The 27,416-nt window shown below is 57.5% G+C and overlaps 1 protein-coding gene across 2 annotated transcripts; it reads left to right on the top strand.

Annotated features, from left to right (window-relative positions):
* The first annotated feature begins 4,227 nt into the window (after window positions 1–4,227).
* LDLRAP1 (low density lipoprotein receptor adaptor protein 1) lies at window positions 4,228–25,730 on the top strand. Of its 2 annotated transcripts, XR_009247089.1 has the most exons (10): window positions 4,228–4,395; window positions 12,367–12,509; window positions 13,087–13,199; window positions 14,408–14,522; window positions 19,082–19,154; window positions 19,445–19,531; window positions 20,683–20,813; window positions 22,210–22,244; window positions 23,880–24,857; window positions 24,997–25,730. XR_009247089.1 is itself a non-coding variant. In XM_004592234.2 (9 exons), the coding sequence occupies exons 1-9, from the start codon at window positions 4,308–4,310 to the stop codon at window positions 24,022–24,024; spliced, it is 930 nt and encodes a 309-aa protein (XP_004592291.2). In that variant the 5' UTR covers window positions 4,228–4,307; the 3' UTR covers window positions 24,025–25,730. The 2 variants fall into 2 exon arrangements, 1 of the variants encoding a protein (XP_004592291.2); XM_004592234.2 differs by having other exon boundaries at window positions 23,880–25,730.
* Window positions 25,731–27,416: the final 1,686 nt, after the last annotated feature.

Here is a 27,416-nt window from a genome sequence, read left to right on the forward strand (position 1 = left end):
CTGCTCACATGCTAGCTTGTCACATGTCAGGAGCTAGGCTAAAGTGTGACTCACACAGTATCCCTGAGAAGTTGTGCAAAGCCTTGTAAGGTGACATTGTGTCCATTACACAGATGAGGAAACTGAGGCCAGGTGGACGTTAAGGTTAAAGATACATGTACATATACAATAGATGGAGGCTTTGCTCTTAAAGCCTTGGTATGTGGCCCACCAGAGCAAACAGCTGCTTACAAGTGTGGTGACTAAACACAGGCATGAGCAGCTAAATGTGACGTCAGCAGGTAGGAAGGTCGGAGCCGAGTACAGCAGGAGTCCCGGGGTTCCCAGCTCACCAGTAGTAGTCAGCCTTCCTGGGGCTCTCTGGAAGAGGCGGCTCAGAGCTGGGTTTGGTTGGGGTGTGTGCTGCAGGGGAGAGGCTGTGGGATGAGGCAGGACTGCTCCCATTCCTCAGATTGGGCCAGGCCCATCCATTCCTGAGAACAGCCGCTCCCTTCCCCGCGGGACCAGCTGAGCAGGAGCGTCATCACAGCTACCCCAGCCATGTCATCCTCATGGCGTGTACAGCGATTTTAGTTTTATTTAAGTTATGAACATGCACTGCTCTTCCCATGTGCCAAAGCTGGGAGCCGGTGCACACGCATGGCACTCCTCCCTCCCCGCCCCTCCCCGCCCCTCCACCCTACCCGCAAGAAGCGCCCTGGCCCATGCTGGGTGCCATGTGAGCACCCAGCACCCGTGACCACAAGCTTTTGTCTTCCAGAGCCAGGAGGCGAGACGTCCACGGTGAGGGTGCCAGCAGCGTCTACATCTGGTAAAGACCCCTTCTTGGCTCCATGGTGGCTGTCATTTCCTGGTGTTCCCTCCAGGCAGGATGGGCTGGGATTTCTCCAGGGTCTCCCCTCACCCTGCTGCAAGGTCCTGTGCTCAAGATTTCATCACCCTAACGTCACCTCCTTGGGATTTGGAACTGCAACACATGGGATTTGTTTCTTTTTAAGATTTATTTTTATCTGAAAGACAGATTTACAGAGAGGAGAGACACACAGAGAGATCTTTCATCCATTGATTAATGACTACAATGGCCAGAGCTGAGCTGACCCAAAGCCAGGAGCCAGGAGCTTTTTCCAGGTCTCCCACAGGATTGCAAGGACCCAAGGATTTGGGCCATCCTCTGCTGGTTTCTGGGGCCATAAGCAAAGAGATAGAAAGGAAGTGGAGAAGCCAGGACAAGGACTGGTGTGCACATGGGATGCTGGTGCCGCAAGGGGGAGGATTAACCTGTTGAGCCACTACATAGACCCCAGGTAATTTTTTTTTAAGATCTTTATTTACTTATTTGAAAGGTAGAACTAATAGAGATTTTCTTCTACCCTCTGGTTCACTTCTCTGATGACTACATTAGCCAGGTCTGCGCCAGGCTAAAGCCAGGAGCTTGGATCTTCTTCTGGTTCTCCTATATAGCCTGCAGAACCCACGTACTCAAGCCACCCTCTGTTGTTTTTCCAGGTACATTAGCAGGAAGCTGGATCAAAATTAGAGTAGCCGGGACTTGAACCGGAACCCATATGGGGTGCTGGTGTTGCAAGCAGCAGCTTACCTAGCTGCTGGCCCCTGAATGTTTGAATTTCGGGGGGACACAAGCATTCGGTCCACTTGGTGTTACAGTTTGAGGCTTGGATGCTCATGACCGTCAAAGGACTTACCCCAGGCCATAAGGTGAGGAAGCAGGGGAGCCTGGGTTGGACCCTTGGTCCCCCTACTTTACAAAATGAGAGCAGGCGAGGAGATTGACAGAGAGGTAGAGGGAGGGCTGAAAGCAGGGCCTCTGAGGCCAGCCCAGCCCAGGCCTCCATCGCAGCCCTATTGCCAGCCCAGGCTTCCATCTTGGCCCCAGTGCCAGCCCCTGGGGCAGCTGGAGAGGAGCTGTCTGCCTGTCTGGGCGGCTCCTGGCACCCGCTCTCCCACTGAGGTCCCATGAAAGTCCACTGCAGAGCGAGGAAACGGTGGCTACATTTCTATACCCACAGACGTTCTCCTGACCTTGCCCCCTCATTGTCTTCATTCTGCTGCAGCAAGACTTCTAATGCCAGATGCACCAAAAGGCATGGAGAAGACACGGACAAGAACAGGTGGGAATCGGCTCCCAGCCTCACAGAAGCAGCCGGACAGGGAGACTGGGAGAGCTGGCTCCAGGTCCTGGTTGGCAGCGTGACCTTGGACAAGTCCCTGACCCTCTCTGGCCCGCAGGCTCCTCGTGGTCGTCTGGACACGGTGACCTCCACAGAGGCCCCTTGCAGTGCCGACCTTCTGTTTCTGCTTCCGTCTGCAGGTCTGGCAGAAGGGGCGCTGGCAGGCCGCCCCTCGGCAGGAGCCCCACGGCTGACAGCTCCCAGCATGGCGCCTCCGGGAGGAAGGGAAGGCCAGGAACTGGTTTTCAGCACTCCCAGGCCTGCCTACCCACCAGGACCATACGGTGCCCCCTTCTAGCCGGACACCATTGGCTGCTCTGCCAGTCAGTCCTGGTACCTGCTTTTTCTCCAGGCTCTAGAAGTTCTTTCCAACATCCCAGGACCCAGCTGGCTCGGGGTAGGAGAGCTGGGGGGTGCTCAGTCCTGTGCCCTATGGATCCAATGATAGTAAAAGCTGGAGAGAAAGGGAGAGGGGGGGAAGGAAGGGGAGATGGAACAGGTGAGTTCCAACTCCGTTTGGTATGTGGGATTCAGAAGTGAGTCAGGAAGTCTTGCTGCCCTTGAAAGATATGGATGTCCAACTGACATGAGAAGAGTGGAAACTGGCTGAGTAACCCTTGTGAGGCAGAACATTCAGCGAGGTAGGAATCCTCAGGGAGAAACCTAGTCTACAGGTAGCAAACAGGAGGGCTTCCTGGAGGAGACAACTTTAAAAGGAAGTTCTCAACAACATGATCCAGCCTTTCCAACTCCTGCTTTTGTTCATCCTTTGGGACAGCTGCCCCTTTTACAAAGGTGGCTCAGAGAAGTGAGTTGGGTGCTGACCCTTGGCAGGGTACTCCAACCTGTGCCCCAGGGGCCCTCGTCTGATCTTAGCCTCTGGAAACTGATGCTCAGGGCTGGTGGGGGCTCCTACCTGCACTGTGAATTCATGGCTGGCTGGGAGCAGGAACAGCAGGTGGAGTGGCTGGAAACGTGCTTTGGTCACAAAGCGAGGCCAGCAAGGCGTGTCGGGGACAGCCAAGCCCTGTGCGCCTCCTGACAGAGGCTGAGGCTGGGCCACTGAGAGGGGACCAGGCTGCAACCTGGCTGCTCGAGGAGACTTGAAGGGCCCTGGCAGCAGGGAATGAGCGGGCGAGCTTATTTGGCTGCAAAGCATTTCGGACTCCTCGCATAGGACTGCGTTCCCTGCAGACTTTTCGGAGACTCTGCCATGCATGGACTGCAACATGCTTAACGCCGCAGGATACCGAATCTGCTGACCTGTTCTCTGTGAGCTTTCTGGAGGACACATCCACGCACTCTCGTCTTGCTTCCTTTCAGGCTGGTTTGAGGGGAAGGCCTGGGAGCCTGGAGGATCGAACAGCTGTGCGTGCTGAATCCCAGACAGCGGCCTGCCCTGGGAGGATGGGTGCGGGGCTCTGCCAGGGCGTCAGGGTCCCTAGAGAGGCGATGATAGCTGGTTTTACCAAAGCAGAAGATGCAGGGTGGGCAACCAGGGCAGGCCTTCAGACCACTTGGGGCACCTACATCCCATTTTTTCAGTGCCTGCTCTTCAGTCGCAGCTGTGTTGAGTCCTGCTCCCGGCACACCCTGGGAGGCAGCAGGGTGACTGCCACCCATGTGGGAGACATTGATGAGGTTCTGGGCTCCTCTGGCTTCGGCCTGGTCCCACCCTGGCAGCTGTGGCCACTGCAGGAGTGAACCAGCGGATGGAAGAGCCCTGTCTCTCCCTTTCCATATTTGCATTTTAAAAAAATAAAAATAAAGAACAAGACCCTTACAGCCTCCACTCTGTCCTGCAATCACTAGACAGCCCTCTCGGACTCCCAGATCCTTAAAGGGTGGGAAGCGGAAAGAGGGACGAAAAGGGGGTGCCTTCGTCTAGGGCGGGGTGGTGCTGATGGTGGTGGGAGCATGGCGTTGGAGCGGGCCGGGCCTCCGGGGGCGTGTCCAGGGGCATGTCCAGGGCGTGTCCTGCGGCCTCCGTCCCGCCCCCGGACGTGGCGGCTGCGGGCGGCGCGCTCCTCCCCGCCCGCCGCCGCCGCCTGGGCCAGCACAAAGTTTTTCCTGGCGGAGTTTTGGCGGCGGCAGCGGCGGCGGCACGCGGAACGGGCCATGGACGCTCTCAAGTCTGCGGGGCGGGCACTGATCCGGAGCCCCAGCCTGGCCAAGCAGAGCTGGGGGGGCGGCGGCCGGCACCGCAGTGAGTGTGTGCGCGCCGGCCGGGCCAGGTCGGGCCGAGGCTCTGGCCTCCCGTGGGCGCCCGGAGTTCGGCCAAGTTAGGGCAGAGGCGGGGCCTGACCCGCGCTGGCGGCTCGGCGCGGCCCCTGCCCCGCCGGCAGGGCTGGTGGGTCGCCCGGGTCACGCTCCTGTGCAGCTGCGGTGGGGATGTGGGCGGCGGGCGGAGGAAGGGACAGGGCTGGGGAGGGGGCCGAGCGCGGGGTCCCAAGTGTGTGCCGTGAGGGGTGGGCTTGCAGGTTCCGAGGGGAGAGCTGTGCGTCTTTCGGCCCCTTCCCACCCCCGCCGCGCAGGGCAGCGAGGAGGAGGCAGGAGCTCAAACTGGGTGCCAGGGTTAAGGAGAAAGGTCGCCGGGGCTTGGGAAGGTGTCTGGTTTCCGCGCCTCTGCAGCTCCGCGGCGAGGCAGCCCGCTGTCCCCTACCTTCCAAGGTCCAACCCCAGGGTACCCTGACACCGCCTAGGTCTGAGCCGGAGGCGGCAGGTGCCCACTTGTTGTTCCCGGCGGCAAGGCTGGTGGTCGGGCTATTTCGGAAACCTGTTTTCGCGCACGCCTTCCCCCTCGGGCTTCTCCGATCCCTGGGCGCCCCACCAGTGCCTGGCCCGCCGCCGCCTCCCCCGGGCGTCTGGGAGGCAGGGAGGGGCCTCACCTGGCCTCCGTCTCGGGTTGCGCTGCGGAAACTCATCACCTGGCGCCTTCCCCGGAGGCCTGAGGAGCCGAGTCTGGAACTCGCCTCCCTGCTTGCCAGTGGCTTCTTGGGGGTCAGTCACTGGGGTCCTCCCGGCTGGTGCACAGCCAAGCCCCTGGGGGGCTCTCCCGACTGTCCCACCCATCTGGAACTGCCGCCTCTACCCCACGAGGAAGCAACTCCAGGGGCTGCCTCCCCCTCCGCGGGCGTTGGCTGGTCCCAGGAGCGCCAGCGTGTCTGGGCCTGGGAGTCCGCCCTGCCCCTCCTCTTGCCCCCCGCTCTGCTGTGGCAGCTGTGGCTGCCTCCTAACCCAGAATGGCCTTGGGAGCCAGGCAGTGCCTGCCGCGGAGGGTGGGGTCCCGGGATAGACCGTCTCCCATGCTCACTCCCAAAATAGCCCCTTTCAAGCAGTCGGCAGTGTTTGGCCAGGAATGCCCGGCTGTTCCAGGGTGGTGGGACCCTGCAGTTTCTTTTCCCCAAGGGTGCTGGAGAGCGGGTAGGTGGGGCAGTCACCAGGCAGTCCTAACTATGGAAGGAGACCTGGCAGTACCTGACCTCTGGGAGAGGAGGGGTGGCAACCTCTTGGGGGTAATAGGAGGGTTTTTCTTGCATGCTCCAGGTTTGAGCAAGTCCTATGGCTTTCCCAAGCCTTAGTTTGCACATCAGTAAAATGGACATAAAGGAGAATCTAGATGATAACGGGCCCTTCCTAACTGCTGGCTTCCTTCTCTCCCACTAGGTGATGTGGTTGTGTGTGCCTTGGAGGGAATCATGGGCTTGCTGGGGCATGTTTTGGGGCTCAGAGAACGAGTCTGCTTCCCTCAGACCCCTCCCCATTTGCCTTTGTCCATTGCCTGTACACGAAGTCCCCACCTCCTGCTTTCTGTGTAGGGTTAAGTGACATTGCCCTTGGCTCCAGGGCAGGGAGGGGAGAGATTAAGTGGTGACCACACCCTCCATGATCTTATGTGTTTCTGTAAGGAGCAAACCCATTTCAAAGCTGAAGGAACTGAGGCTCAGGAAAGTGGGCATGCAGTAGGCAGTGAGCTTGCATGAGGCAGAGCTGCCCCAGGACTCTAGGCCTGGGAACAGCAAGAGACAGGTCCTGGGGTGGTGGTCACAGGTTACGGAGGGAAGGCCAGGGGTATGTCTGGTGTCCGGGGTGCAGGCAAACCATTGTTCAGGTCTAGGACCCCACCAGCCTCATGGAATCAGGGGGTAAACTTGGCCCTTGCCATCAGCTGTGACCTGCTGCTCTCCCTGCAGGGTCTCAGCAGGATGAGCACACGGAGGCACACGTCCCCAGGAGGCCTGCAGCGTCCCTGGTCTCATGCTGCACTGTTGGTGCCCCAGGCGTCTGCACCATGCCTGACCTTGAATTGGGGCTCTTCCCCTCTTCTTGGGAAACCATAAGCATTCCACCTCAGCCTCTGCCCAAGGAGTTTCCTGACTTCCGGCTGCCTGGATGGGTGGCTCACCTTTGTCCCTTGGTCCCTTTCTCTCTCTCTCTCTCTTTTTTTTTTTAAGATTTATTTGTTCTTACTGGAAAGGCAGCTATAGAGAAGGAGAGATGGAAAGATCTTCTGTCCGCTGGTTCACTGTGCAAGTGGCCTCAATGGCCACAGTTGAGCTGATCCAAAGCCAGGAGCCAGGAACTTCTTCCAGGTCTCCCATGAAGGTACAGGGTCCCAAGGCCTTGGGCTGTCCCTAACTGCTTTCCCAGGCTACAGGCAGGGAGCTGGATGGGAAGTGGAGCAGCCGGGACACGAACCGGAGGCCATATGGGATCCTGGCGTCTGTAAGGTGAGGACTTCAGCCACTGGGCTACCCTGCTGGTCCTTTTCTTTCTAAGTGTTCTGAGGTCATGCTGCCTTCAGACTCCTTTAGGGGAGGGCCAGCATTGTGGTCCATGGATTAGTCCACACATTGTGGTGCCAGTATCCCATGTCAGAATGCCTGATTTTAGCTGCCTGCTTCCCATCCAGCTCCCTGCCACCCACTTGCCCAGACCCTTGCCACCCACTTGCCCAGACCCTTGCCACCCACATGGGAAATCCAGAATGAGTTTTTGGCTTCAACCTGGACCAGCCCTGGCTGCTGTGTCCCTTTCCAACAGGTGGAAGATCTGTTCCTCCCTCCCCCTAGTAAATCTTTAAAGAAAACATGGAATTCAGGTTCCGATAATGTTAATTCATGTTGTTAAGAGAGGAGAGAGGATCTATTCATTGAAAGTATTTATAGTGAAAGATAATATATCCGTATTTTTAAATTGTATTTGAGTAACAGTAAACTCCCAGACATTGATTCATTCTTCAAATGCCTGAGGTGGCTGGAACTGGGCCAGGTCAAAGCCATTCATTGGGAACTTGCTCCAGGTCCTCTACCTGGCTGGCAGGGACCCAACTGCTTGAGCCATCACCTGCCTCCCAGGGACTGCATTGATAGGAAACAAGGGAGTTGGAGCTGGTAGTAAACCCCACTAACGACAGTGTGCGATGTGGGTACCTTAATCAGTGTCTGAACTACTAAGCCAAATGCCTGCCCGTGTGTGTGTCTTCCTTTCTTTTGAGAGAACCAGCTCCCATCCTGAAATGCCTGGGACTGGGAACTCCATTCCTGTCTCCCCTGTAGGAACCTGGTCGCTTGAACCATTGCCACCGCCTCCCAGGGTCTGCATTGACACAGAGGTGGAATCAGAGGCAGGAATTGAACCCAGGATCTCTCATAGAGGTTGTAGGCATCTTAACTGATACCTTAACTGTGAGCTCAACGCCCACCTGGTGTAAATATCTAAACCGTACTCTTTATTGAGCCTTGACCGTGTGTGGCACTGATAAGGGGAATCTCTGGAGACCAAATTGGGTCTTTCTGGTTAGAATTCTTGCATTCTGGCAGAGGAGGCAACTGAGTGGCAAGGAGGCTGAGAAGTAGCAGGGCTATGGGTGGTGGCAAGGCTACAACCCAATACCAAGGGGCGGAGGAGCCATTGGGCCTACTGCCTCATCCCAGCAGGTGTCTGAGTTGGACTCTTTGGGAAGCAGACACAGATCTGAGACCCCTGGACCTGACATGAGGATGAACGAGAAGGGAAGGGAGTTGGGAGAAGCTGCTGTGACACTGTGGGCCACTGCGGGCGCTCTGGGAGGCAGGGCCAAGCCCTGAGAAGGGCAGCTCCTGGCTGTCGAGGTGCAGGTTGCTGGCCAGGACTAGCCTGATTTCCCCAGGCCATGCTGGCTGTAGCATCTCCATGATTAGAGAACTCACAGGCATCCTGGCAGGTTGTGGCCCAGAGGGTGTGAGGGTGACTGGGGCAGCTCAGGAACCTCTGGGAGGACACAGAGCACAGAACTCTGAGGAGCACCTCAGCCAGGGAGGACAGCAGGTGCAGGGGACGCAGCTCTGGCAGCCCAGGGAAGGCCATGTGGCCTCCGAGGGTCAGAGGTCACCTGCTATGCACCGATGTCCAGGCACTGCTTTTGGGCAGCCCCTCCTGGAGTGATCCAAGACAGAGCACTGTGTGACCTCTGCGTTTTGTGGAAGGGGTGTGGTGGGCTCTGGGAGACAGCATGGAATTCAAGTCTCCCTGCTTTCCTTTGGGAGCCACAACCGAGCTTGTCCATCTGTGAAATGGAAATGCTGATAGATTCATACTGGCATTGCAGATGGCAGCCTAACTCGCTGTACCGCAGTGCTAGCCCCCGGCCCCCAGGTCCAGTGGAGAAAACTGAGCCCCAGGGAGGATGAATGGATGAATGACTGACGGTGTAGCTGGGCTCCAATCAGTGGCTTATTTCTCCTGCACCATGCATAGAGATACTTAGAAAGCAATCCCAACAGCTTCCACTTGTGGAATTTGTCAAGTGCTTTTTGCTCCCAGAGTCTGTCCTGGTGAGGCTTCGTTTGTCCAATAAGGAGGCTGTAGTCCAGAGCGGCAGCCACCCTGTAGCCAGGTGCACCTGGGGCCTCTTTGGAGATGTGGTCACTATGGTCATTGAGGCCATTTCCTCGCCAAGCTGGGGATGGCCAGAGCCCAGGCCCATTCAGAGGCAGCCCCAGGGCTAAGCTGTGGTGCTGGCATCCCAGACCCCATCCAGCTGGGGCAGCGGAAGGGGCCCAGGGCATCCTGCCCAGCCATGACTCCTGGGTCGGAGGCCTTCACGGGAGGGTCAAGCAGGTTCTCAGCTCTAACTCAGCCTAGGCATATGGTCTGTCCCCAGCTAACTCCCGCAGCAGGTCGTCTGTAAAATTGCAAAGTGAAAATAGTGCAGTCATTACCCACCCTGGGGCCAAAAATAACTGGCAATGGAACTGGGCTGTGGAGTGAGCCTGTATGTGCCGGGCAGTGTGCCTGGGAAGAATGTAGAGCCCCAGGCAAGCCGCTGCATTTCCGCCCTGCCTCCTGTCCAGGTGGCTGGGTGGCAGGCAGGGCAGGTCGGGTCAGGAGGCCTGTGTGTGTGTCTCCGTTGAGCGTCCCAGTGCTGGCTTCTGTGGAGAGGATGTGGCCACAGAGGCCCCAGGGAGGGTGACAGGGGTGGATCACGTGCCCAGATATGCAGCAGAGGGGACAGGGTTCCCTTAAGGAAAAGGAGTGATGGGGTGAAGATGGGACAAGGAGGAGGACATGACCAAGACCAGACAGCAGTAGGGGGCCCCTCTGCACCTGAGTCCAGTGACCAGTGTGAATGGGGTGGGTCCTTCAGGGGCAGGTACCAGAGGCAGCTGCTGGGTGGCTCATGAGGCACAGGATGAAAAGCAGGTTTACACTCCAGAAAGGTGCGGCACCTGAGGCTGTAGTGCTGCGAGTGAAGCCGCTACCTGTCATGCTAGCACCTCATGTCCCAGGTTCAAGTCTCAGCTGCTCCACTTCTGACCCAGCTCTCTGCTTTTGCCCTGGTGGGCATGCAACTCATGCTTGGGCCGCTGTCATCCACATGGGTGACCCAGATGGGGCTTTGAGCTCCTGGCTTTGTATTGGCTCAGCCTTGTGAGCATGCTTCGTGTGTTCCATCCTCTCATTACTCCAGTTGTTATCTTATCAAGGCTCCCAATAGCCCTGTTGGGGAGGGACTGTGCTGTCATCTTGTAGGTGAGAAAGCAGACCCAGGGAGGTGGTTAACTGACCGGGCTCATGCAGCCACTGGGATGTCAGATCGATGCCCCTGCTTCTAGCCACTTGGCTGGACTGCCTCTGAGAAGGCTGCGGGAGGGGTTGGAGTGTGGGGCTCTGAGCCCGTGCAGAGTAGAAAGTCTTCGTGGGTAGAAGCAGCCACAGGAGGCCGGGAGCTGGACAGCGAGCATCACCTGCTCCAGCAAGAGTTCCAGTGTGTGTGTGCCAGGTGCTGTGGGAGACACAGTCCCAGCAGAGATCACCTGTAGCGGGTAGGAGCTGCGTGACATAGCCCTGCTCCCAAGCCTCCCTTAGCAGTCCCTCTGGAGGGCTTTGGACAGACAGTGTCTGAGGCTGACCAGGGGCTAATAGGCCCCAGGGAGGGTCAGGTCGGGGCAGGAGGAAGTGCAGAAAAATGCCAGGCATCTGAGAGGTCAGGAAGCCTGGGGGCTGTTTGGGGTAGCAAAGGGAACACCAGTGACCTTGGATGCTTTGGCCATTTGGATCAGAAGGAACGGAAGTGGCTTTGGAAGGGGGCCAGAAATGGGCTGAGCAGGAAGAAACAGGAGAGTGGGGACATACAGGCGGCGGAGGGATGAACAGGCGCGAGGGGACATGCCAGACGTCAGAAGGAGGATGTTTGCTGCAGGGCAGGAATGGGTAGAGATGAGCAAGGCCAACTGCCATCGATTGGCATTGCCTGCAGGGGACCATGTGTTGAGAAACAATCAGAGGCAAACAGAGCTGTGATCGATTAGCAATGTCTGTTCAGGAAATGGGGTGATGCGCCTGTTGGGACCTCCGCAGCCTTTCCAGCTTCCGCTGGTTTCAGGTTGTGCCTGTCTGACTCTTGGCCTTGGGTGTCAGGAAGATCTGATTCTAAGCTCCAGGCTCTTCTCCCTGGTGTTTGACCCGGATTAAGCCTCATGGAAAGGCAGTGTGGTTCCAGTGTTCAAGACTTGGGTCTTTAGAACTTCAGTGGCCCCATCTGTTAGGTGGGAGTGAAAGTGCCACTTGCAAGGTGTCTGCAGGTGTCCGAGTGGCGGTCCCAGCAACTGCTCTGTCACTGGTGTGTGCTTCTCATGTGTTAGTGCAGATATACCCCAGTACTCATGGATCAGGGTCCCTATCGCCCCAGCCCAGGACGGGGTAAACCCCTGGGACCTGCTGGATTTGGGGGGAGGGTAGCAGATGGCTTAACTGGGGCAGGCTTGTGGTTGATGGGATGAGCGGTGGACCGTGTTGGGTTTTGGAATCATCATGTCAGATGATGCTGGAATGGGGCTGGGTGGGCTCAGTCCTTTGCTCGGCAAGCACTCAGCAAGCACTCAGCACTTGCCGCATGCCAGGCTCCTGGGATAGCTGCCCTCCGCCTTGCCCCGCCCCCCAGCTCTCAGGGAGGGGAGGGGGTGCAGCTGTCCGTCTCCGTCTGACCTCCCCTGCACATGTGTACTCTCGCTTTGCTTGTAGGAAACGGGTTCAGAGAGGGACAGCAGTTTGTTCACACGCTGCCCCTGGCCGTGGAGGAGGGAGGCAGAACCCCCAGAGGCCTGGGGCTGTGAGACAGGAGCTAGGAGGGGCAGCAGGTTCTGAGACTGGGCAGAGGGGCCTGTGGTGCCCCCTGCCCCAGCTCCAAGCTTCCCCTCCTGCCAGTGCAGGAAGCCCGTGGCCCTGCCGGAACTGGGCACAGCCCCATTCTGCAGCTTTTCTCGGATAGGGACCTCTCTCAGGCCACAGTCTGGACGTCTGTGCCTCTAGGGAACAGGGGCCAATGGGATCCCTGGAGACCGTCCTCCTGGTGCCGCCTGGTGCTCCCAGCTGAGTGATGGCTGCGGCAGCACCTTGTCCAGACCCCCGTGAGGACTGCATCTCCCCCCACAACCCTGGGCTGCCTTGGGTGAGATGGAGTCATAGTGCCTCCCCAATCCCTTTGAGGACTGCTGAAAAGGTCATAGGTCACAGTTGCTTAAAACAGAATGTTCTGGAGAATGTTAACCCTCTATTAAAAGTCACAACAATGGCAGTGGAAAGGGCCCCGGTGCCCCTCACTGGGTTTTGCTGGGGACAGCAGCTGGGCGCTGGGCTGGGTGAGGTCCCTACCCAGCAGGGCTGAAGATGTGTCCTGTCCCGTTCTCCCACGCAGAGCTGCCCGAGAACTGGACGGACACACGGGAGACGCTGCTGGAGGGCATGCTGTTCAGCCTCAAGTACCTGGGCATGACCCTGGTGGAGCAGCCCAAGGGGGAGGAGCTGTCAGCCGCTGCTGTCAAGAGGATTGTGGCCACGGTGAGCCCCCAGAGCAGAACAGGGCAGGAGCCATGAGCCCCTGAACCTGGCCCTTCCCTGGAGTCCTTGGGTGTCAGGTGGAAGGGAGCCTTTCTTGGGGGGTGGGGGAGGGCCCGTGCTCTTCCCTCACACCCTGGCAGCCTCCCCTCCCCCCTGCTCAGCCTTAGTGACTTACCAAGGAGGTTGTCACTCAGCTATTTGCATAGTGGCCTGAGATGATGAAACTCATCAGAGCAGGTTGTCCTTCCCTCGCTCCGAATGAGCCTGGGCCGCTCCGAATGAGCCTGGGCCGGCCCTTCAAACCACCTCCTGTGATGGCCTCACAGCCCCACGGGGAGGTGCAAGGGGTAAGGTGGAGAGTTCCAAGAATCACCCTGTGGGGTGTTTGCAGCCCCTCAGTGCTTCCAGCTGTGTGAATTCAGGCACATCCCTGAGCTCCGGGTTCATTTCCTGCAGCCTGTGTGGGTGGCTCAAGGTGCAGCGCCTGCAGGCAGCAGCACAGCCTCCTGAACTGAGGCCCTGAGGGTGGGTCCTGAGAGAGTTGCCTCTGACCACCCCCTACCCTATCTGCTCCAAGGCCAAGGCCAGTGGGAAGAAGCTGCAGAAAGTGACTCTCAAGGTATCGCCTCGGGGCATCATCCTGACTGACCACCTCACTGATCAGCTCATTGAGAACGTATCCATTTACAGGTACGCGCCTGGGGGCAGCGCCATATAGGGCCGGCCCTGCGGCTCTCATCCCTGCCAAATGGGTTGGGACCTGGTCCTACAGCGCATGCTAGCAGGAAGCACCGGGTCACAGTTCCTGGCCACTGTGGTATAGTTGCCTTCGTAGTAGCAGGCAGCTGGGCCCTGAGCCAAGCCTGGATGCCCCGCCTGCCCCCCAGGGCCTGCTGAGTCAAGCTCTGAGCTGCTGAGTCACGGCCTTTTCCTGCCGCTGGGAACGCAACAACTCAGCCCTGGACATCTGCTGTCCTCCCCAGTAGGTCTCCGACTGAGGCTGGGGCCTGGGATAGAGGACCTTGTCCCAGGGGTGCAGGCCCCATCTCGGGAAGCCTCAGGCTGCTTCCCCTCTCCTCCTGCCTGGTTGGTTGAAGGGGTTAAGAACTAGAAGGAAGAGCCTGGGTCTGTTGTACAGATGGAGAAGCTGAGACTGTGAGAATGGCCTGAGGTTCCATGGGGAGGAGGTGGCTGAGCTGGGATTGGGAGCCCCAGGCAAGAGCTCGGGCCAGCAGATCCCTCTGTTGCATGGCCAGGGCTGGGGGTGGCTACAGCTGATGGCTTCTCTCCAGTTAAGGAGTGTGGCCCAGCCCCCGTCAGTAGAAACTTCCAGCCCAGGGAGGAGTGAAAAGGAGGCCTCCCTGGGAGTGGTGCCACTTTGTTAGGTGTTGAAAGATGGCTGGTTGATGGGTACCAAAGACCCAGGAGTGTTTAGGCTGGGCACGGGGTCCTGGCACCCCTCCCTCTGCCCACCTGGGATTCTTGTAATGCTGACCCCTGTGATGGAAGAGGGGCTGCGTCTGCAGAGCGCCCGTCCTGTGTCTGATTTGCCGGCTCTCCTCTGCTGGACTTTCTGATGTGTGGGGATCAGGCAAGTGAGAACGCATGGCGTGCTGATGTGCCCAGGGTGCCCAGGCCATGCATGGAGACTGGGGCAGGCAGTGTGGCCCCACCGGTCAAGGCCACCCCCATGGCATCCCTCCTGCCTGTACTGGATCCCTCCCTAGGAGATGGCCTGGGATTCCAATCGTGGCGACCAAGGCCCCGTCTCTGGAAGCTCACCCCAGTGGAGAGGGAGTGGCAGTCTCTGGGACTTGGGGAATGCCCCCTAGCACATCCCACAGGGGGCTGAGCCAGGGCTGGTCTGGCAACATGTTTGCCTCCCACTTACCTTCCAGGATCTCCTACTGCACGGCAGACAAGGTGCACGACAAAGTGTTTGCATACATCGTCCAAAGCCAACACAGCGAGAACCTTGAGTGCCATGCCTTCCTCTGCACCAAGCGTAAGATGGTCAGTGTGAGGGCACGGTGCTGGGAGTGGGGTGGGTTCTGGCCTGCCTTGGCAGATTGCTCTGGGGTGCTGTGTTGTGCCCAGATTTTGACATCCCAAGAAATCACTAGGAGTCTGAAGTTGATCCAAGTGCACAAGGATGGTTTATTCAAGCTCAGCACATCCGAGTCTGGGTTCTTGGTTGAGAGCAGGCAGCTGGCAGACTGACCAGCCAGCTGGCTAGCCGGGACCAACACCGCTCGGAGTATGGGCCTAAACAGCACATTTATAGGGTTTGTATAGGCGCAGTCCACAATAGCTTGAAAAGGGGCCATTCACAATAGCCTGCAAGGTGAGGGGAAATACCACACATTTCCTACCCTATCTCAGCTGGACATGGAGGCCAGCCATGCCTCCAGCAACTAAGGGAAGCACCCACTGAATTACTTGGAGCCCCCTGTGAGATAACCAGACTTAGGTGGGCCTTGATTCGTAAGAATTGGAACCCATCAGTGCTAAAGGTCACATAGGCCATTTGGCCTGCAAGCTCACACAGTTTCTTAGTAGCACTGAGCCATGAACAAATGGTTGGGATTTTGATACCGAGGCTCTTCACCTGCCTGCAGAATCCAAAGGTAACCGTCACTTATGTAGCAAGGGGAAATATGTAGGAATCGCAGGTGGGTACTGGGAACTGTGTTAATAAGGCTAGAGCCAGGGTGGGCAAGTGGCAGGGCGCCGCTGCAGCCTGCTTCTCCCGCAGCACCGTTGGGGTCGAGGATACTTAGAGGAGTCAGTGTGGGTGGTAGATGAGGGCCTCACAGGGTCACTCCTCAGAGCACCCCTCACCCCGGTCCTGGCCCAGGCTGGGCCTGTGGGGCCACAGCAAGGAGAGAGTGACCTCTGGGACACCTGCTCCCTGCCCACTGCAGCCTGGGCTGTGATGTCATGGTGACACTGCCAGACCTGCCCTGTCACAGTCTCCATTGAGCATGTTATTTTTAGGGACACTCCCAGGCTGCTGGTGACGCTGTAGGTGACTCACAGTGCATGGGGCCGGGTAGGCCTTAGACTGCTGTTTCTTCCCTTCCCTGTACATCTCAGGGCCCAGGGCTCTTCATCCTGCTTCCCTGGACACTGAACTTGGCACAAGAGCCAGGACAGGCTACCTTTGCTGTTGAAATGCTAATTTCTGAGGCCCCTGAGATCCCAACCTGTCCCAAGCACACATGTTCCTGGCATGTGACAGCCACTGTGATGGCCCCAGGTTTCCTCTGGCCATTGGCTGAGTGCCCTCTGGTGGCTGGGAGAAGTGACCAGAGACTTATGGCTTACAGCAACATACAGGTTCTGCAGGTCACAAGGGCCACAAGGCTGTGGTTTTGCCAGAAGTGCTTGTAGAGAATTGTTCCCCTGTGTATCTGCTTGGGGCCTCTTGGATTCCTGGCAATGTTGCAGCTTGTCTCTGATGTCCCTCTTGGTGTCAGGGACCCTGCAGTGATATGAGCCCCAGGGTGGTGCGAGATCATCCCTGTGTCAGAGCCCTGTGGTGTGGGTGGCACAGATGACAGGGAGGTGGGCCAGGGTCTGAATGTGCTGTGTGAGCCGAGGTGAGCTGCTCTCCTGGGCCGGCCAGCCCACAGTCAGTGACCAGCCAGCAGGATCATCTGAGAGGTCCCATGTTCTTTGGTTCACCTGGTTTTTTTCCTGCAGACTCTTGTCACCTGCCATTTACCAGGGTCCTGCAATAGCCCGGGGGTCTCTTCTACTCTGGCCATACCTTTAGAAGACTCGCTAATGAACCCAGGGAATAGAGACACAACGATGGCTCTGGTGATGGCCTTGTCCCCAGAGACAGCGACTCTTGGCCTTGTCTCTTAGGAGGCTGCCCGGCTTAAAATACAAGCTCATCAGCCCCTCATTGTTCCTCTCTTCTTCCCCTATGGACCCAGTGCGTGCAGGGCAGGGCCTGCTGGCCCACAGCCCTCACTGCCTCCAAGTTTGGGACCCTGGCTGCCAGGGACATGGCTAGAGGTAGCAGCTTTCTACAGCCTGGGATGAGGTGGGGCTCTGGGAATGAGAAAGATGGAGATGCTCAGTGGTTCATAGGATGGCTTGGCCTGGCCAGAGGCCTGTTCACAGGCTGGAGTGCAGCCAAGGCCAGGAGGGCGGTCCCCAGGGAAGCAGCCATGCACAGCCAGGCCGTGACAGGGCCATGGGGAGGGCTCTGACTCCCCTTTGTCTCATTGCTTCTGTCTGGTGAGGCTCTGCTGGCTTCCCCTTTACGGTGCCCTTGGCCACCTGCCCTCTCCCTCTGCGCCCCCGAGGCCCCTCTCCCCCCCATCCCCCCGGAGACAGCTCCCTGCCCAAGGCCCTGGCTCCGCTCTCACCAGCCCTGTTTGAAAGTTGACATTCTCCGGTTTGCTGGCCATTTCCAGTGAGATGAAATGGCAGCCTCGGGTTCTTCAGCCACCTGCTTGCTGACAGCTGCTTCCCAGAGGTGGGAAGGGCTGGTGGGGTCAGCTGCAAGCTGGAGGTGAGGAATTTGCAGGAGCTCAGTTGCCCCTCCACCCGGCCGTTTTGAATCATGCTTTGAAGGGTGGGTTGTAAGAAGGGGTTTGCCAGCCGAGAGATAGGACTAGGGGTGTGAACATGTAGGTTCCCAGGGCCGTGGAACAGGTGCAGCAGCTGGAAGCAACAGGATGCCTTTATTTGCACTCAGGGCTGATGGCGGGGCTGTTCCCCCACCGGGCTGTCTGCATTCCTGGGTAGTCCTCATGTGAGGATTCTGGGCCGTCAGGACTGCCAGAGGGTACGAGGCACCTGGGCCCTGAGTGACCAGCCCTCCTCTGAGGGCTTAGCAGCCTGCCTAAGTGGGTGCAAGACAGAGACCCCAAACTGGGCAAAGGAAGGCCTGGTCAGGGAAACCAGTGAGGTTCACAAGCCTGGGGCACTCAGAGGTGACCCGGGCTCCTGCCTGGAGATTGGAGGAAGGAGGAGGTCAGCCTGCCCAAGCGGTCCCTCCTCCGTCAAGCGCTGGTGCCAGGGTCCAGCGGCCACCCCAGGAAGCGGGCCCAGCCTCGCCTGATCCCTCCCAGTCTCTAACCAGCCTGGCTCGCAGCCACCTGCCCACATCTGGCTCTGTGGTGAGCTTTGGTTTGACTTAGATTACAGCTCAGGACACAGGGCAAAGGGGAGGGAGTGGATGCAAATAAACCAGAGATTTATGCAAAAGCTGCTGAGACCTGTGTCCCCACATTTCCTGTAGACAAAAATAATGGTGTTTCCACGTCGCTACCACCTTAGATGACCAGCCCTTTCTTGGATGTATAGCGATCTGACTTGGGCCCGTAATTAGTCCATATTTTTAGTTCATGGGCAATTCTCAATGGTAACTGGGTCTATTAAACTTGATTCAGACGTGACAGCTTAAATTGTAAACAGCTGTGAAGAGTTTCATACTTAATTACCATATTTAAGTTTTGCCATAAAGCACCCGTGCTTCCATCAAAAATGTAAATGACGGAGACATTCAAATGAGATTTTGTACTTCGAGAAGTTTAATTGGCACAGATCAGTCAGCTTGTTTAGGGATCTTAATTTTTTTTTTTTTTTTTTTGAAAAAGAGTTTTCAAGGCAGTGGCCACGGGATTCATTTCTCAATTAAGCTGAGTGTGGTTTGGTGGAGGGAACATGACTGGGCCAGGGCTGGGCAGGCCTGGACTGGTGCCCTGGGCAGGGTCTGGCGCTCTCCGGCCTCAGTAGGTGCTCTTGGAAGGAAGTTGATGTGACTTCCACTCTGCTGGTTCCTGCCCTGAAATGGCAGAGAAAGGAAGATGTGGAGAGGAGTGTGGGCAGGCCCTGGCCTTGCCCGTGTACCTGTTTCTGGGAGGTGTGGAGGGATCCTGAAGAGGGAAGTGGCCAGAGCTGGAGGAGCCAGTGCTGCTGACAGGAGAGAGTCGGGGACGTATGAATCGGAATGAGAGGGGTAGATGGTGGTCTCCAGGGGGCAGTTCCTCCTAACAAAGTTCCCAACACTCCTTGACTCCTGGCTGCTAACCAAAACCACCTCCACTCTCACTGTGGCCTGGTGACCCAGTGACAGACCCCTCCGTGCCTGCATGGTCCTAGCCAGGGTCTGGTCTTGCAGCCCTGGCTCTTTTCAAGTCTAGCTTTTCTGTTTTCCAACAACAACCAAAAAAAAGGGGGTGGGGGGGCGGCTAAGGTAGTGTGTCAAGTCCCCAGGTGATTAGGAAGGGCTTCAGGAAGGAAGCAAGCCCTCTCCCTCCCACACACCAGTTTGTGGGATTTGGGGAGAGCTGGAGGGGCGGGGGAGTGTGGAGGTGAGCAGCCATTGGAATGAGGAAAGCTGGCCAGGCAGTGGTGGGTGGCAGAGATGGGGCCCCAGTTCCCTCTACGCGGGAGTGGCTGCCCTAGCCTGGGGGCTGTGGTGAGCTGGGACTGGGAGAGTGGGGGTCAGGGGAGGGGGGCTACCTGGGGCGGAGCCAGCAGGAGCAGCAGGGCCTACTCCCAGGCTTCCAGTTCTGACGTGCTCCCTGCTCCCTCTATGTGTCTGGCAGGCGCAGGCTGTCACCCTGACTGTAGCCCAGGCCTTCAAAGTCGCCTTCGAGTTTTGGCAGGTGTCTAAGGAAGGTGAGTGTGTTTCATGAACTGGGAGGGGCAGGGGGCAGGTCAAAACCCTGGAGTTGGACCTGGCCTACCTCCCGGAGTAGTCCCGTCTGACCGAGATTTTGAGTGTGGCCCCATTTGAACCTCAGTTTTCCCCTTGGAGGAATGGCAGCAGCTGTGGGATGCTGCCTGTCCACGCTAGGAACGGTCCAGTGGCTTCTGCAAAGGTTCCTGATGTGGACCTCTGCCTGGTGACTGCTGGAAACATGGTGCCAGGGCTTGAGGCTCTTGCGTGTTGTACTTTGGTCCCACAGAGAAAGAGAAGAGGGAGAAAGCCAGCCAGGAGGTGGCAGACATCCTGGGGGCACGCCGGGAGAGCGCCCCCTCATCGCTGAAGAACCGTGAGTTCTGGGCCCCTCACTGGCATTGCGGAGGGACAGCAGAGCGGGTGCTGACCACGGCAGCTCGGGACCTTGGCCTCACCCCCAGGGCACCCGCCTTCCTGTGCCTGCAGCAGACTCCTGGCTTTTAATTTTTGTTTTGTTTTTAGATACATAACACATATTTGCCATAGGTGTGTTAGTACGGACTACATGGTAGGGCTGGGAGTACGGATCCCTTGAGTTGCTGCAAAACCTTTCAGCTGTGTCCCTGTGCAAATACCTGAACTCGGCTGCCCCTCCTCAGGGGTCAGCTCCGGGATGCCCACCGATGTAAGGTTGAAGGCACATGGAGCTCACCCATGTCTGCTTCCGTACTGTGGATGGCCTCCGGTTACTTCCAGCACCTGCTCCCTCGGTGTCAGTGAGGGAATGAGGGCTGGGAAGAGCCTGTGAGTGCTCAGGACCCAGGCTGTGGCTTTCTCGAGTAGTTTTGGCTGAGGGTGGTTGAATCTGTGGCCATGTGGCTTGCGGTTTCGGAAGACAAGTATGTCTGCTTCCATCACCACACTCTGTGTCCTGTGCTTACTTGCCAAACTTTTTTTTTGTTTTTGAAGATTTATTTGCTTGTTTGAAAGGCGAACAACAAAGTGGGCGGGGGAGGGGCGGTATTTCATCTACTAGTTAATTTCCCAAATAGCTACAACAGCCAGAACAAGGCCAAGTTGAAATGAGTAACCTGTAACTCCATCCGGGTCTCCCAGGCGCATGGCAGGGGCCCAGGTGCTTTGGGCACCTTCCACTGCCTTTCCAGGCACATTAGCAAGGAGCTGTATTGGAAGCAGAGCAGCACCAATATGAGATGCTAGTGTCACAGCTGGCAACTTAAACCCTCCATGTCACAGCATTGGGCCCTCTCTTGACAAACTTAAGTTACGAAAAATAAATGTTTCAGTCTGCATACTTGGGGGGACAGTTCTCTGTCCCGCTGCTGCACAGAAGGAACCAGGGTGTGCTTCTGGGGCCTCTGGGTGATGGGTCTGGGGAAGCATATATCTGAGAAGGGATTTAGGACCAGAGCAGCCTGAGGGGGCGCTCCTGGACGTGGTGGGCGTTGGGGCTGAGAAAAAGTGACTCATTGCTCACTGACACCAAACTGGACCCTGTCGTAGCGGTTGCCACTGGAAACCTGCTGGACTTAGAAGAGACGACCAAAGCCCCGCTGTCCACAGTCAGCGCCAACACCGTGCATGCAGGTGACGCTCCGCGGCCTCAGGCCTTGAGCAGCAGTGGTGTTGTCTGGGTGAGTGGCTGTGTGGCTTGGGGACCCCACAGGGACCCTGGGAGCCTGGGCCTGGTCCTGGACAAGCCTCAGGCTGCCCAGAGTCCGGGCCCTGGCATAGTGACCGTCAGGCCCTGGAGGGGGGAAGAACAATGTCCCCTTTGAACCCAGAGCTGTGTCCCCGGCAGGCCTGGCTCCCGGCTCAGCTGTCTCAGCACAATGGCCGGACTCTTGGCCTGAGCATCCCTGCTGCTGCCCACCGCGGCCCAGCCAAAGGCTCCCTTGTTCTCAGTGTGGCAGTTTGCGCCTGGCCCCACTCCTCCTCAGCCGTCTGAATGGGGAGCCCAGACATGGCCCCCAACGCTCCCTGGGCCTCGGGCCGAGCCCCCTGGCCTCTCCACCTCAGTGAGGATGATGACCTTGGTACACAGCCTCCTGGGGAAACCTCAATTGTTCTATTTTTAAAGATGGGTTTATTCACTTGAAAGGCATAGTTGTAGAGAAAGAGATCTTCCATCCACTGGTTCACTCCCCAAATAGCGACAATGCCACAGCTGGGCCCAGAATGAAGCCAGAAATCAAGAGCTTCTTCCAGGTCTCCTACATGGGGGAAGGGGCCCCAGCACTTGGGCCATCCTTTGCTGCTTTCCCAGGCCATAATGAGGAACTGAGTGGGAAGTGGAACAGCCAGGGCATTAATGGATGTCCATACAGAATGCCAGCATTGTAAGCAGCAGGTCAACATACTGTGCTACAACACCAACCCCCTGCTTTTTGAATTTTGTTTTTACGCTTGGAAGTTACTTCCAGCTATTAGAAAGGCAGTGCAAGAGAATTCCTGCCTACCCTGCACCCAGATTCCCCGAATGTTGGTCTCCCACAGCCACAGGGCAGCATCACCTGGGATGTCGGTGCCTGCGGGCTGCCATGGTGTAACCCACAGCATCTGCTGCCCTGGCTGGGACTCAGAGCAGAACAGAGCCTCCCTTGCCTATCGCCTGCACTTTTGAACAGCTGTCCAGGAACCTCCAACCCTCCTGCCTGCATCTTCCTCTTGGCCGTGAGCTTCCTGGGATTTGGTTTGGCCTCTGCTGGTCGATGAGAGCAGGAAAGCCTTCTCCTGCACTCTCTTGCTTTCAGGGTCTGACACCACCAGCGCCTTCATTTACCCCCCAGGAAAGCTGAGGCACAGAGAGGGGTTGGCCAGAGAAGGGGCCCCAGGACAGGCAGCAAGGGTTGTGCAAGTGGGGAGCTTGGGCTTGAGCCCCCTTAGGCTCTAGTTCTGGGGAGGGGAGGGCAGCAGGCTGCCTGTCCCTGTTGCTCCTGGCCACTGCCCTGTGCTGAGCTGGGGCAGGCCCTTCCCAGAGTGAAGTCTCGCCTACCCAGAGTCCTCACCTGTGGCTTTATTCTCCCCAAGGAACTGGATGACGGCCTGGACGAAGCATTCTCAAGGTAATGTCTGCTGGGACCCTTGTGCTGCCGGGGGCCTGGCCCCTGTGCGCTGGTCTTGCCGCCCTTTCTCCCTGGGGCGCTTGTCATGAGCTGCCCGGACAACCTCTGAGTGGGAATCTGGGAATCCTGTCCCTCCACTTGCATACCCCCAGGCACAGGGAGCTCACCCTTAGTGGGAGGGTCAGTCCCGTCTTCTTAGAAGCTCCTGCTGTGGAGTCAAGGGCTCTCCAGGTGGCCACTGTGCTGCAGTCTGAGCTGAACTCTGTACAATCAGTGATTGCTTCCTAACCCAGCAATGCCCTGGGACCTTGGCTGTTGAGGGCTCTGGGATCTGCTAGGGCAAGCATCTCAAGAGGGGACAGGTGGCAGGTGGCGCTTCATAAACCCCACAAGCCAAGTGGTGCTTTCCCACTTCCTGGGGTACCACCTGCCACCAAGAAGGCTGCAGCCACAGGAGGTCTCCCTTCCCCCACAGGGGTCTTCAGCAGTGCCCACCTCCCATAGTTAGGACTCTACTTGGGGTTGGGCTGTGGCCCTCCTGGGAGGAGCAGAGCCAGGGCCTGGGCCGCTTGCCTCTCCTCCTTGTCTTCCTTCCCAACTCCCCTTTGATCTAGCTCCAGGCAAGATGATCTGGATGGTACAGATGGGCTTGTCCTGCCTTACCAGCTTCACGGGCTGGCTACAATCCCCTGGCTTGAGGAAAATCTCCCATTTTGCTTTTTCCAGATTATTCAAGTATCATGTGCCGTTTATTAGCGATTTCAAAACCCAGCAAAGCATTCAACAGAAAATAACACCATCCCATGGTTCCCCCGCCCAGATTTCTAGGCTTAGTCCTTGCTAATCCTGTGCAAATACATGGCTGTGCATTGGTCAGCCTGGGGCTTCTGGCGTCCCCTTCACATCCACGGCCCAGAGGCCCCTCCCAGGAAGTACTTTGCCTGTCCACTGACGCGCGGCCTCCAGGGTGTGAGCTGGACTTGGCCTGACTCTCCCCTGTACTTCTGCACATCTGAGACCCTTTCTCAATTCATTTTGTAATGTAAAAATTTTTGTTTCTTTTCATTAGAAAGGCAGACAGAGATCTTTAATCCACGGATTGACTGCCCAAATGCCCACAACAGCTGGGGGCTGGGCTAGTCCAGAGCCAGGAGTCCAAAATGCTACCTGAGTCTCCCAGGTAGATCGCAGGAACCCAGGCGCTGGGGGCCATCCTCTCTGCCTGTCTCCCACATGCATGTGAGCAGGAAGCTGGATCAGAAGTGGGATAATCAGGACTTCAGCCCAGGCGTTCAGATGCAGGGGAGACATCCCAAGCAGTGACTTAAACCCTGCATGCGGCACCCAACCCCCTTAGGTTTGATCTTCGCCTCCAGCCCAGCCCTTCTCTTTCCCAGCCATTCCCTGACACAGCCATGGTACCACATGGGTGCATTCAACCCTGCTTCAAGCCCTCTGCTTAGCTGGGCCAAGCAGGGGAGTCTCCTGTCCCCTGGCCATCCTGGCCTTTGTCCTGTAGCCCTGTGTCTTACCACCTTCCCACTCATACCCCACTGATTGGCTGGGCTGACTTGGCTCCTCAGGCCTCACCAGCCCCTTGCTGGGATGCCCAGCTCATATGATTCTTCCTTGCAGGCTGGCCCAGTCACGGACAAATCCTCAGGTGCTGGACACCGGCTTGACAGCACAGGACGTCCACTATGCTCAGTGCCTGTCACCTGTTGACTGGGACAAGCCTGACAGCAGCGGCCCCGAGCAGGACGATGTCTTCACTTTCTGAGAGCCCCGGGCCAGGAGGACATGACCAGCCCTAAACACATGATGGACCAAAGCTGCCACGGCAGGGGAGTCAGCTCTGATGCCAGCCAGCCCAGCCCCTCCAGTCCACGGCACCAGCAGCCCGTGGATCAAAGCCACAGCCAGCCAAGTGGAGGGAGAGAGTTTTTTTTAACCTGTTCTTGCTGTCAGAACTGAGAGATGCCTGGAATATTTATTCAGTGACTCGCGGTTTGTGCTGGGAAGCCGGTTTTGCATCAGGCATGGCTGCCACTGTTCCCTCACAGTGCAGGGACCAGTCCACTCTGCCCGAGCAGGCCACCCTAATCAGGGTGTCAGGACTATGACCAAAGCATTCCTTGTCCCCTCTCTTCTTTCCAGGGACCTGAATTTCCCTGGAGGTTGGGTTCTCATCATCTTTGGGGCACGGGAGTACACCCCCAGCCTCTACAGAGAGCTGGGACTCCCCTTGCTCCCAGGGCCCTTGCAGATAGAGGGACAGCCCCCCGACCAAAGATGGCCCCCCAGCCCAGCACTTTAAAAGTACGCATGGTGCTTGCACCCAGGGCTGCCCTGTGGAACTGGGTTGAACAGAGCTTTTCTTCCTGCCCTGCCTCTGGGAGAGGGGCCCCTTGCTCAGGGCCCTGGGACTCAGTCTACCCAGTTGCCTGGCTGCCCAGCAGCCCTGGCAGGATGCCGGTCACTGCCTTCCCATTTCACATGGATGAAGCTGCACCTCCTTCTCTCGTGTCTGTCATGTCCGAGATCCCTCCCTGGGTCCAAGTGTGAAACCTCACACCTGCCTGCCTCCAGAGGGACCTCTGGCCTGTTTTACAGGTGAGGAAACTGAGGCTGCATGGATGGAAGGGGTCAGGAGTCGAGCCTCAAGCTGACGCCACAGCTGCCTCTTCCCACTGCCACTGCCGCCTCTCCCTGCTCACACCACCTTTTTCTTCCCTCCCTTTTTCTTTTCTAGCTTTGTTGTCCTCCCGGGAACCAAAAAACCCCAGCTATTTTCTGACCAAAATGTGTTTCATAACAGACCATCTGGTGCCTTTCCACTCAAAACTGGCAGGAGCCTGTGTGCCCGGCGAGCCGTCTCGCGCTGATTGCCGTGGCAGTGCAAGTGTCTAAAGTCAGCTAACCCAGAGGGTGAAACAAAATCCAACCCTACACGCAATGCACAGTTCTCTTTCCTATTGCCACCACCCCGGCTCGGGCACACTGGCGGCCATCTGCCCCCTGGAACCTTTCTTCCTGGTCTCCTCTCTGACCCCGGGCACTGCTGGGAGCCCCGTTTCCATCCTGTGGCGCTTCCCAGTGGCCTGGCCTGTGGGAGCAGTTGATAGCAGCCCCAGGGGAAGCAGAGTTTGGGAGAATCTACTTCTGTTGAGTGGAGTGTGCAATGGCACACAGGCTGGTGACTTGTGGACCCGCCCCAGCTCCTCGGACCCAGCTCCCATGCTGACCTCTCAGAAGCCGCCTTTGTGTTTACTGTGAGGATGCAGAGATTGTTGAGAACCTGGCCATCTTGGGCACGAGGGGCCCTAAGGAAAATGGCAGGCTCACGCAGGCCACCTAGGACCTTCAGCCCAGTCTCCTGCCACTGCCGCCCGCGTGAGTGCAAGCACGTCTTATGCTTTTCTCTGCTATGCTGTAAAGGAAGTCCTAATGAGGACAAAACCAAATAATAAACATTCTGTTTTAGAACTTTGGGCGGTGTTTGATGGGCTGGTGGGAGGGTGGTGTCCAGTGGCTGCTGCCCTTTGCTGCTAGGTGGGAGCAAAAGTGACCACAGGCCTGGGCGGCCAGCAACCCTGCTGCAGCACCACCCAAGGGAGGTTCGTGGGTTTAGCCTTGGTTGGCGGCCCAGTGGGGCCCTCCCAGAGGATGGGCGGGTGTGGGGTGAGGTCATTCCCGGAGGCCACATCTGTCAGCCAGTTAGCAGCGCTGAGCAGGCCAAACTCCGTGGGTCCCAGGGAGGATGTCACATTCTCCACTAGACGCTTTTGCCTCCCACCAGCTGTATGCAGGAAGGGCCCCCAGGCTGCGTAGCTTCTTGGGGTTGGGGGCGTATGTTTCCCTGACTTGGGAGATCTGCAGTCCAGCTCTAGTTCTGCAGTGGGGTTGGCCGCATCTTTTCCTTGAGTCTCAGTTTTGTCACCTGTGATTAGGATGTAGGTGAGTGTGGTTGCCACGGTGATAAGGGGCATACTTAGATAACCCCAAGGTGAACTCAGATCCGGAAGTGGTTTGGATCACATGCTGCCGGCAGTGGTGGGTACTGCCTAGGCCGTTACCCTTTGTGAAATGGTGGTGAATTCGAAGTTCAGTGCCCAGTTGAGTGAGCTTCCTGTGCTGCCCGGGGTGCCAAGGCACACAGCAAGGGGGCATTCCTCATTCTGTGGGCTGCCACTGCCTCCTGGGAGCCCGGCCTTGAAGGAAGGCCTGGTGACCTCAGGCCACTGCCCATGGCTGCCCTGAACCTCAGAACAGCTGCACCATGGGGGTCTCTTTGTCCCTTTCAAAGCCATATTTTAAGTGTCAGGAGCCCAGAGGAAGCTCTCTGATATTGGCCACCAAGGACTCTTATCGTAGAAGGCTAAGAAATGTCTCCTTTCTTCTTCCTCCCTAATCTGAAGAGACACCCAACAAGTTTGCCTTTCGGTTTAAATTTGGCCGATGGCTTTGGTCTCTGGAAGTCACGCATCAGGAGGAAGAGCCATTTCTCACCTTTGAGATGACTTTCACCCTCACAGGTGGCTGTCAAAGTCTTGTCTCCCAAAGAGGTTCTAGCCTAGCCCTCCCCCCTGCCCCGGGCTTTCCGACAGGCCCCGGGTAGCGCTGGCCTGGGGCTCATTTGGCAGCCCAGCTTCCCTCCTTTGTACACGTCCCTCAGTGCAACAGACATCCTGTTTGTTTACTAAGGAAATGACCCTTGGTCTTTGTCCTTCATGGCTAACATCAGTAAAACTAGCTGGGTCCGGGGTGGCTGATCCCTGCCCCATTTTCTAGATTGGGCAACTTGAAGGTCAGAGTAGCTCAACCAGTTGACCAAAGTCTCATAGGAGGTGGGCCTGGGATTTGAATTTGGGTCTGTATGAACCACCGAGCCTCCTTGCAGAGCATAAGACACAGGCAGTCCCAGCTGCCCACAACCCACTTTGCCTGAACCGCAGCTCCAGCTGTGGGCGGCCCTGGGAGCTGCCAGTTCAGGGCTCTGGACACAGGCAGCAGCTGGAGCAAACCTTTCCCACTCTTCCCAGGCCCTTCCCCTTCAGGGCTGCTGCCCTGAACAGGCCCCATTGGAAAGCTCAGCAGGGCCACAGCTCATCCTCCTGGGCCCCCGTCCTACCCCAGCACCATTGTCCAGCCTTCCACGAGGTCCCTGGGTGA

The sequence above is a fragment of the Ochotona princeps genome, chromosome 2, assembly GCF_030435755.1.
Source record: "Ochotona princeps isolate mOchPri1 chromosome 2, mOchPri1.hap1, whole genome shotgun sequence".
NCBI lineage: Eukaryota > Metazoa > Chordata > Mammalia > Lagomorpha > Ochotonidae > Ochotona > Ochotona princeps.